Source organism: Octopus bimaculoides, chromosome 12 (genome assembly GCF_001194135.2).
Source record: "Octopus bimaculoides isolate UCB-OBI-ISO-001 chromosome 12, ASM119413v2, whole genome shotgun sequence".
In the NCBI taxonomy this organism is placed as follows: Eukaryota; Metazoa; Mollusca; class Cephalopoda; order Octopoda; family Octopodidae; genus Octopus; species Octopus bimaculoides.
In genome coordinates this window covers 59507381-59518947 of record NC_068992.1, presented here as the reverse complement: position 1 = coordinate 59518947, position 11567 = coordinate 59507381, and the positions used below count along the sequence as shown (strand labels likewise).

The 11567-nt window shown below is 38.9% G+C and overlaps 1 protein-coding gene across 1 annotated transcript in view; it reads right to left on the bottom strand.

Moving 5' to 3' along the window:
• The window catches only part of LOC106868460 (neurochondrin), a 26084-nt gene that overhangs the window by 12892 nt on the left and 1625 nt on the right, over nucleotides 1-11567 (bottom strand). The window contains exons 2-9 of the mRNA XM_014913733.2: nucleotides 10351-10450; nucleotides 8825-8910; nucleotides 7907-7971; nucleotides 6960-7132; nucleotides 4680-4807; nucleotides 4023-4082; nucleotides 3162-3240; nucleotides 1247-1416 (exon numbers count right to left, since the gene is read on the bottom strand). Coding sequence (XP_014769219.1) covers nucleotides 1247-1416; nucleotides 3162-3240; nucleotides 4023-4082; nucleotides 4680-4807; nucleotides 6960-7132; nucleotides 7907-7971; nucleotides 8825-8910; nucleotides 10351-10450 — 861 coding nt within the window. The remainder of the gene's footprint in view (nucleotides 1-1246; nucleotides 1417-3161; nucleotides 3241-4022; nucleotides 4083-4679; nucleotides 4808-6959; nucleotides 7133-7906; nucleotides 7972-8824; nucleotides 8911-10350; nucleotides 10451-11567) is intronic.

The following is an 11567-nucleotide window of genomic DNA, read 5'->3' as shown; positions in this document are numbered from 1 at the left end:
GTTTCACCATACAACTAAAAAGAAACAACAATTACCTAAAACTTGACTGATACACACACAACGCAAATAAAATTACTAATAGAGAAACGAAAATAAACTTTGGAAACAGCAACACCACCATAGGTTATGTGGAAACGATGAATGTGTTTTCAAGGGAGATAATCAAAGAACATAACAATAATTTATGTAAAGTAAATATAACAAATGAAAAATCCTTCAAGAATCCATAAAAATTCCCGGATCACTACCATATTTCATCATCTGTTCTTTGTATTGTTACCAACTTTTCCTGCAAGTTTCATCAAATAGCGTTCACAACTTTTTGAGTTATTTTGCAGAAAGACGGACAAACCAACGCCGATGAAAACATAACCTCCTTCCTCGGCGGAGGTAATAAATAATCATTACATTTGACAAAATCATTTGAATACTATAGGGTTATTATATCAAGCTCTAACATCCGCTTTGGCATGGTTTGTGGCTGGGTCCCCTTTCTAATGTCAATCACTTTGCAGAGTGTACTGGCTGCTTTTTACGTGGCACCGGCACTACTGAAGATATCAAGTAACTTGCCAAACAAGAACTCCTTGACTGAAACAGGTGTAGTATTGAGGGAGGTGGCTTTATGCTAGGCAACGAGGAGCTAAAGTAGGTTAGAGGGATAGGAATAGGTGTCTTGTTGCAGAGAGATATACAGTTACCCCAGATGGAAAAGAAAGAAAGTGATGGTGAGGATGTGTCAGAGGATACCCAGAGTTACAAGAAAGTGAATGAAGTAGCACAATGGTAAAGTAGCAGGACCCATGAATAGTAAACCTATTGGGTTATTTCTGAAAACTTGATCCATAAAACCTGAAAGCTTGGCCTGTATTGAGTCTGTATCAAAAGATGGTCGCTCCTCTGCTAATCATTGAAAAGTGAAGGAAATTGGAATATGGTTACTTAATGCATTTTATATACTTTATGCACAATTTTATTGACACAACCATTTCATCCCATTTCTCTTCACAACATTCAGCACTGGCTCTTATTTCCCATCTTCTCCATTCTACTCTATTCTCTCCATCCCCTTTTATTATCAGCTCCCTTGTCCTCATCACATTTTCTATCATCTTCCTCAGTTTTCACTCTTACTTTCCTTCCATTTCCCTCACTCCTCTCACCCTGTCACTCTCATCCTTCACTGGCCCCTGTGTCCCATCATTCTATATCGAAAAGAAACAGTCAAAATGTTAATTATATTTACCTGTCCCAAAGGAGAAAATGGAATGATCATTCCAACTTCCACTGAATTCAGGTTTATGGCTAAAAGAAATGGTTTTGCATCAGGGAGATTTGGAGGCAGCAAAAATTCTGGTCCTAAACTCTCAACAATCACAGAGATTAGCATTAATACCGATTCCCTTTGCTTCTGTTCTGAAAATATAGGGAAATAATTTAGTAACACTTACCAAAAAATATTTTTTAAAAACTGAGATACAAGTATATGATACTCGGGATGTACGGCTGTTATTTCTAGGATATCAAGCAACCACGGAGAGTCATATTTTCCAATCAATGATTAGAGTATGGCTTCAAGTTCAGTCCCACAAATTGGAACATTGGGTAAATGTTTTCTACTATAGCCCCAGGACAACAAAGCCTTTGTGTGAATTGGGTAGATGGAAACTAAAAGAAACCTTTATTTATATACTCTTTTATTTGTTTTAGCCATTTGACTGTGGCCATGCTGGAGCACCGCCTTTAGTCGAGCAAATTAATCCCAGGACTTATTCTTTGTAAGCCTAGTACTTATTCTATCGGTCTCTTTTACCGAATCGCTAAGTTACGGGGGATGTAAACACACTAGCATTGGTTGTCAAGCGATGTTGGGGGGACAAACAGACACACAAACACATACATATACATATATATACATACACGACGGGCTTCTTGCAGTTTCCATCTACCAAATCCACTCACAAGGCTTTGGTCAGCCCAAGATAATAGTAGAAGATGCTTGCCCAAGGTATCCCACAGTGGGACTGAACCTGGAACCATGTGGTTGGGAAGTAAGCTTCTTCCCACACAGCCACACCTGTGCTTGTTTATCTGATCTACAGTATATATATATATATTTACACACACATATATGTGTGTGTGTGTGTGATGGACTTCTTTTCGTGTTTGTCGACCAGATCCACTCGCAAGGTTTTGGTCGGCCCAGAGCTATAGTAGCAAGACCCTTACCCAAATTGCAGTGCAATCAAACTGAACCGAAAACCACATATTTGGGAAAAAACAAGCTTCTTAACCACACATCCAGAAGCTAATAAATGATTGGACCACTGAGTAAATTTTGGTGTAAGGAAATGTATCTGATCATAGAACATTATCAGAAGACACGTCTGATTCAAGCTAGCATAGGCAAAAATGGATGTAAAAACTATGACAGAAATGATAGAGAGATACAAATCCTAGTACAACATCAACTTTCCAAACATTGATGGTTTGGAACCTCTTAATAATCTGCACCAATTTACAAACAGGAACTTCAAACTCCCATGGCCACCAGACTAATTGACTGAACAGCTCTGTTTAACAGTACCTTGTACAATACAGCATCAATAAACTTGTATCATTTATATTAGTGGTTCCTAAAGTGGGCGGTATTGCCCTCCTGGGGGCAGTGGAAAGTTCCAAGGGGATGTTGAAAACAAATGGGGTGATAATAAGGTAGTGATTTATGTAAAAACTGGGGTGATAAGGGAATAGTGATTTATGTAAAAACAACAAAATAATGGGTTCATTAGGTTAGGTTTTATTTGTGAAATACAGTTGCTTTGAATTGGCTGCAGAAAGAGATCTAAGTTTGTGATGGTTAATTGGGGTGGGGTCACTAGGAAAGTGGCCTGGGTGTCAAGGCAGGTGGCAGCCCGAAAAATTTTGGTAACCACTGATTTATATTAACGTACCTGTATTTCATTTGATTATTTATGTAAATTTAATATTTGTTTAATTTAGTGTGTGTTGACCAAAATGACCACCACTTGTTTGGAAAGTCTTGGAAACAAATCTTCTGTAAAATCAATGTTGTGGTTGTATAATAAGGAACGTCACATTTATGGTAAAAAATACTTTTAGCGTTAAAAGATTAAAAGTAGAGAAAATGGTTTACAAACCTAGACGTGACTTAATCAAATCCATAAATCCTTGGGGAATATTTTTCTGCCAACTGAAGTTACCTGCTGGAATTTGGTCCTAAACAACAATAACAATATATTCTTTTTTTGGAATGGTGAATCTCAAAGCAGATAAAGTTATAAACAACAGCATGTAATTATTAGAAGAATTAGGTTAAAAAACTCGTTTGGATAAAAAAGTTGTAGGCAGCCTATAGGATTTGAACCCACCTCCCACTGTAGACATGACAGATGTTCTACCATTAGACCAAAGCAATTTTTCAATTTTTTCTATTCTAGAAATTTTATTCTTACCAATGAAAATTGTATGTTGATGTCATAAGAAATTAATAAACTTCAAGAGAACATGAAATAGATCTTTTTTGGGGGACGGTGGATCTTGAAGCAAATAAAGCTATAAATGATAGCGTGTAAATATTGAGTTAAAAATCAGTTTTAGAGAGAAACAAAAATCAAAGGCTGCCAATGGGACTAGAACCTACATCTCCTTGTCTTGACATTGTGTGATAGCTATAAACAAGCAGCAGCGCCATACAAATAGTGTCCCTTGTTTCCCGTCATCCATGAAAACATGTCTGGTCATGAGGAAATACTGCCTGTCTTAGAAACAGGTGAGGATTGGTGACAGGAAGGGCATCCTGCTTCGTCTCAACAGATTCCATCCAACTCAGACATTAAATGATAAAAAAAAAGTGATGATGCCATCCTTGAATATGGGACACAACATGGTTGAATGATTAAGAAGTTTGCTTTGTAATCATAAGATCCCCAGTTCAATCTCCCTGTGTAGTAATGGTTTTAGAAATATTGAGAAGGAAAACCACAATCCGTAATACAAACCTTTGAGACACTGGTGAATACACTGGCAAGAATATCACAAAACTGGAATTTGTCAACTTCCTGCAAAAAAAAAAAAAAAATAATAATAATAATAATTTCATTTCATTGTTGTTCTAAAAATACACCACATCAAAGTTCTGAAGCTATGAGATATAATGCATAATTAATCCAAAACAATCTGAATAAAAAAAGTATTACATTTGACAGATTAATTTGATCACTCAAAGCTTAAGGCAGAGAAGAAATGGTGAATATCAGATATTCTCAATCACATGGCATCAGGCTAAGTCCTGCTCCATGGCACTTTGTTCAAGTGTCTTCTACTATAGTCCCAGGCTGATAAAAGTGTCGTGAGTAGATTCGGTAGATGGAAACTGAAACAAGACCATTATACCATTTAACAAACACTTCTCCGTGCTTATATGAACCGGACGGAGTTTATTGAGGCAGATTTTTCTTTTATGGCTGGATGCCCTTGCTGTCACCTGCCCTCATCTGTTTCTAAGCAAAATAATATTTCACCATAGCCAAGCTTATTCTTTGTGGAAGACTGGAAATAACATCACTTGTATGATGGTGATGCTCGTTTACAACCATCACATGATATCAAGACAAAGGTACACGCACACATACTTACATATATTTGCATTGACTTACTTTTGAGCGGGAGAAATTCTCTCCTAAATAACCCAGTAACTCTTGGAGACCTTTCATATTCTTTGTCCAAACTTCAGCACCATTTGTTGAGATAATCTGCTGGATTATAACCAAAGCTCGGTGGTTACCTGTACAAGGAAAGCAATAAAAAATGTTTTGAAATAAATTTTTAAGAACAAACCTATTAGAGCTATTAACCATAATCACTGATTCTTTTATTCTTTTATTTGTTTCAGCTATTTGACTGTGGTCATGCTGGGGCACTGCCTTGAGGGGTTTTAATTTTTAAGCCTAGTACTTATTCTTTTGGTCTCTTTTGGCAAATGCCAATGGGGGGGGGGGACAAACACACATACACAAACACACACATATATATGATGGGCTTCTTTCAGTTTCCATCTACCAAATCCACTCATAAGGCTTTGCTCAGCTCGAGGTTATAGTAGAGGACACTTCCTCAAGATGCCATGTAATGGGATTAAACTCAAAACCACGTTGTTGAGAAGCAAGCTTCTTCCCACACAGCTACAGCTAAGCCAATAAAATGTTGCCAGCAGGCAGCTACGGAAGTTGAACCTGTAGCCCTCACATACCAGCTGAGTACTCTACAATTAAGCTAAACAGCCCGCTCACATGTATGTGTATGCATCTATGTGTATGCATCTATGTGTATGCCTCTCTATTTGTATGTATGTGCTGTTATGTGTATGTGTGTCTGTCTTTGTGTACATGTTTGTGTCTGTATGTCATATATCATCATCATCATTTAACATCCATGTTCCATGCATGGGTGGGACGGTACCATAAGAGCCAGCCAGGCCAAAGCCTGCACCAGACTTCTGTGATTGTTATGGCAGGATTTTTACAGCTAGATGTCCTTCCTAACATCAAGAGAGCAGACTTAGTGCTTTTATGTGGCACAAGCACAGGCAAGGTCAGTTTTGGCAAGGTCTTTACAGCTGGATGCCCTTCCAAACACCAACCACTCCAAGAGTGTGGACTGGATGCTTTTAAGTGGCACCTGTCCTGACAGGGTTACCAAGTACATGCAAGACAAAAACTTTTAAGAGGGGAGGAGGTGATGATGAAAAAGTTAAATGACTGAAACAAGAAAAGGATAAAATGATAAAAGATACACACAGATATACAGGTATATACACACACAAATATAGAAGCACATACGGAGAGAACACATATACACATACAGACATAGACTCATACCACAGAGAGATAGAGACAAATACACATACACTCAGAGACACATACACAGATATAGAGGCACACACAGATAAACACATACACAGGTACAAAGGCACATAAACAGAAACACATATCCACAGATCTATGAGGTGGTATCAAAGAGTTCCCGGACTAGTTATCTTTATTAAAAAAATAACTTATTTTAGCTAAGTTTTAACATCAACTCCTTCAAAATAGTCACCTTGAGCAACAATACACTGGTCCCAGCATTTCTGCCACTTTTAGAATCCAGGAAGACATCTTTTGTAAGTGAGTCGAGGACGTTCTGTAATTTGCACTTGATCTCAACAACAGTGTTAAGATGGTGAGCTTTGAGCTGCATTTTCATCTTGGGGAAGAGTTGGAAGTCTGCAGGTGTTAAATCTGGTGAATGGGTCAAGTGCAGAAGTGGTACTATGTTGGTTTTGGCAAGAAACTTATGAGTGAAGAGAGCCCGGTAACAGGGTGCATTGTCGTTGTGAAGAATCCAGACATTAGGATTGCCCGCACAGACCCATACAACAGACCAACAACATCAGTAACATCACTGATTGTCCTCTGACGATTCTCAAACACAAGCTGGTGAATTTTCTCCACATTTCCAGGGACGATGCTCATGGCAGATCTTCTAGACCATTCATCATTTTCCAGAGATGTTCTTCTGCCTTTGAAGCCTCCAAGCCACTCAAAACATTGCATGCAACCTATTGCCTTGTTGCTGTAAGTTTGCCGAAGCATGCTCAATGTCTCTGTAGCAGACTTCCCAAGTCTAACACAAAATTTCACGTTGGCTCTTTGTTCCAACTTCCTACCTATAACAAAATCACAGACTGCAGCATACATGTGATCACAAAAACACAAATTTCACATCTTGTGAAGTTAACACAGCAATGTCTCACATCACACTGCCTCACATGGATCGCTGCTAGCTCCCACTGCACACACAACCATGTGCTGCCATCTGTTGGCACGCTGCAGAACTAGTCTGGGAACTTTTTGATACCACCTTGTATATAAAAGTTGAAACTCTCACTACTGTACCGTATGTTGCATGTATGTAGCAGGTGCACAACTGAGACACAGATCTGGAGTCGATTAAAACCGTCCTTCCTTTGTCTGTCATACAAACAGCTGTTAAACAGTCGTAGCAACTGTCAATCATGGATTTGAACTCTCCTTCTGTCAGTTCGTTGTCATCCTGTGTTTGTTCGATACTGTGTGAAAGAAATTTATAACACAAAACTTTTCTACCATTACAATTACAATGGAATATATACAGAAATAGATATATAACACTATGGCCTTCATTGACATGGAGAAAGTATTTGACAGGATAGCATGTATAGAAATCTGGTGTATGTATGTGTGTGTATACACATACACACACACTCATATAAATATACCATAGATGGTGATAAACAGATGTGTGGTTCATGGTGGTGGGAAAGACATGGTGGTAGTGGTGGTAAACAGAAATATAGTAAGTTACTAGTGGTGGTGGTGGTAATGGTGGTGACAAAGTAGGGTTGTTGGAGGGAGGACTGCTTATCATCATCATAATTTAACATCGGTTTTCTATGCTTGCTGACATGGGCTGGACAATTTGACAAGAGCTGGCAAACCAGAGGGGTGCACCAAACCCTGAAGTCTGCTTTGGCATGGTTTCTATGGCTAGATGCTCTTCCTAATGCCAACAGAGTCTATAGGGTGTTTTTTCTTTAAGTGGCACCAGCATCAGTGAGGCCACCAAGTAACTTGCAAGACAAGGCCCTCCTCGACTGAGGTGGGGGTTGTAGTACTGAGGGACAGAAAGCAGAGTCTTGCATTAGAGGGGAAACTTGATTGCCTGAGGTAGAAAGAGAGAGATGTAAATGTGAAAGGGAAGTGGGGGGGGGGGTTCTCAGTAAGTGTACTGGGTACTGGAGAAGTTGAGTGAGCCAGTGGGGAGGATGAATGGGTGTGTGAGTAAAATAAAATATATCACTTACTTGAGACAAGAGACGAGGACATCTAAAATGAGTGGGACAGAGGTCAACATCCGAGGATCTTCCTTCTGGAATTAAAAGACAGAAATAGGGCAACAAAAGACATTCACGTAATTCCTGTATTAGTTCTTATCTTACATAGATAGATACAAGGGTTCAGAATTGTAAGAGTTCGGCTTCACCTTTCAGGGGTTGCAATTCCCCACAAACTTCTGACCTTTGTGCCTATGTCAGAAATTATTATTATTATTATTAAGTGGTGAACTGGGAGAATCAGTAGCATGTCGGACAAAACACTACTAAGCATTTTTTAGTTCAAATCCCGCCAAGGCTAAATTTACCTTTTGCCCTATCAAGGTCAATGAAATATGTACCAGTTAAGCACTGGGGGTTGATGCACTCGACTATCCCCCCTCGCACAAAATATCGAGCCTTGTGCCTATAGTAGAAAGGATTAAAGGCAACAAGTTAGCATGCCAAGCATTTTCTCCATCTTTACATTCTGAGTTCAAATTCTGCTTAGGTCAACTTTGTCTTTCATCCTTTCAGGGTTGATAAAATAAGTTCCAGTTGAGCACAGGGGTTGATGCAATTAAACTTACTCCTTTCCCTGGAACTGCTGGCCTTGTGCCAAAATTTGAAACCATTATTATTATTATCATTATTATTATTATTACCATTATCATCTACAAATTTAGCATTGAGAATCTTTAAGATATAAAAGGGGTTTTCACTGAATGGTGAATAAAATTTACAATTATAGTCATGAAGTTTGCACTTTAAAATAAGAGCTATACCATTCTTCATGTCCTAAATATTAGGACAAAATATCAACAATACATAGATATACATACAGTACAACTTAGGGGGAAGAGGACAAAAAACCCCCCACATAATATAGTAACACTAACAGAGACTTACCACTTCTTGTAATCCAGAGAAACTGGAGAGAATGGTGAGAGACAAAGACTTATAGATGTAGTTATTGCATCCTTCAGGTACTTTAGCTGAAAATATAAACGTCAGAGATGAGAGTAAACCTAGAATGAAATTATAAAATAATCATTGTTTTAACATCCACTTTTTCATGCTTGTATGGATCAGACAGAGTTTATTGAGACAGATTTTCTTTGGCTAGATGCCTTTCCTGTTGCCAACCCTCGACTGTTTCGAAACAAAGCAATGTTTTCCCATGGCCAGACATGTTCACATTTTAGCACAAGGCCTGCAGAATATTGGAAATGAACGAAACAGCTTGTATGACAGTGACAATCATTTTACAACTATCATGCAATGTCAGGACAAGGAGATACAAACAGACACTCACTCATCAAACACACACAGAGGCAAGCTTCTTTCGGTTTCCGTCTATCAGATTCACACACAAAGTTTTGATTGACCTAGGGCTATAGTAGAAAGCACTTGTCCAAAGTGTTATGACACAGTGAGACTGAACCCAGAACCATGTGTTTGGGAAGCAAACTTCTTACCACACAGCCAAATAGAGATCTATGTAACCCATGGAGTTGTAGGAATCTAATGAAACCTTCATATAAAGTATCTAGGGCAGTATCTTGGTGAAGTCTTCTGGCTTGCTAGCTCCTGTCAAACCGTCCAACCCATGCCAGAATGGAAAACAGATGCTAAACAACAGTGATGTGTCACACTATGAAAATCGAGATAACCACTGGCCCTACATCAGGCTTAACAGACATTTACACATGCATCATCATGGTTTTAACTACTATTTTTCTATGTTTGCATGGGTTAGACAAATGTTGGGGAGAGTTTTCTATCGCCAGTTGCCCTTTTTGTTCCCATCCACCACTTATTACCAAGTGAGGTAATAATTTCCTAATCTATCAAAGAACAAAGAGCCCAGTTATGCTTATATGAAGAACTGGAAACAAACGTGTTCAAAGCAAACCTTTTCTTTACAAAGTTTTCACATGTCAAGAAACCTAAACATGCTTCCATAGTGAGCTGCAAGCAAATAATACCATTTACAAGTGAGTGAAATGGATGTGCAGACAAGTGGTAAATATAAGTTCATGCAAACATGTATATCATCATCATCATTTAATGTCCAATTTTTTCTATGCTTGCACAGATTGCAGAGAATTTATTGAAGCAGATTTTCTATGGCTGGATGCCCTTCCTGTCACTAACCCTCAAATGTTTCCGAGCAAAGTAATGCTTCTCCATCGCCAGACAGAAGACAGGAAATACCTACCTACACACACACATATACAATAGGCTTCTTTTAGTTTCCATCTACCAGGTCCACTCACAAGGCTTTAGTCAGCCTGGAGCTTTAGTAGAAGACACTTGCTCAAGGTGCCTTGCAATGAGACTGAACACAAACTCACTTGGATGGGAAGAGAACTTCTTAACTACAAGCCATTTAATAATTAACAATTAACAGAGATGTTTGTGTGTTGTCTTACCTGTACGCAGCAGCCGAACAAGAAACTTGAATCCAATTGCATCAAAGAGTATTTTTTGCGCCTGCAAATTACATTTGTCAGCCTTGATCAGTTTGGTTACCTAAAATATAAAACAAAAGAATATAGAACTGAGAAGATATAATCCAAAGAGAACTCTTTGGTCTGACAGGCAACAAGGCAGCTTCTCTAGCACCGCTGCCACATTAAATGCATCCAGTACACCCTGTAATTGTTTGGTGTTAGAAAGGGAATCCAGCTGAAGAAATCTTGCCAAAATGTACAGGAAGACATGGTCCTTTAACCATACCAAGAAAAACAGGAACTTCAAATAAAGACTGGTTCAGATCATGACACAACCAGCTGTGCCACATACCATCATAACCCAAACACCTCCACCCATGTTCACCACTCCCTCTATTTCTCATCCCCCTCTACCTACCACTCTCACTTCACATCTTCACTAACCTACCTGCACACAATGTATCCGTCAAATCCCTTCCCCCACAACACAGCCTCCTAACACCCCCGCCTCTACTCGTGTCCACTCACTTCAGTCCCTCCCCTTTTGCACTGGTTTTATATATAAAGGCGCAGGCATGGCTGTATGGTAAGAAGCTTGCTTCCCAACCATGTGGTTCCAGGTTCAGTCCTACTGCATGGTACCTTGGGCAAGTGTCTTTCATTATAGCCTCAGAATGAGCCTTGTGAGTGGATTTGATAGATGGAAACTGAAAGAAGCTCATTGTATATATCTATATAGGTGTGTGTGTGTGTGTGTGTGTGTGTGCGCGCGCGCGTGCCAGGTTTGTCCCCCACTGCTGCTCGATAACTGGTGTTGGTTTGTTTATATTCCTGTAACTTAGTGGTTTAAAAAAGAGACGGGATAAGTACCAAGCTTAGCAAAAAATTAAGTACTGGGATCAATTCATTTGACTAAGATTTCTTCAAAGCAGTGCTCCAGCATAGCCACAGTCTAATGACTGAAACATTTGTCTCCCCTTACACACACTTCCTGTTTTGACACCACACTTCCTGCTTAACACAAACTTTTAACCCTTTTTTTAAACCTAACACAACTCTCAGCTCTCATGCATCCTTATTTTTCCAACCATTATATACATGAACTACCATTGAACTGCAAAAGCTCAAAGACAATATAATGTATTGGTATAGTTATTTTTTTATATATTATTTTTTTTTATATATTATTTTCTTCA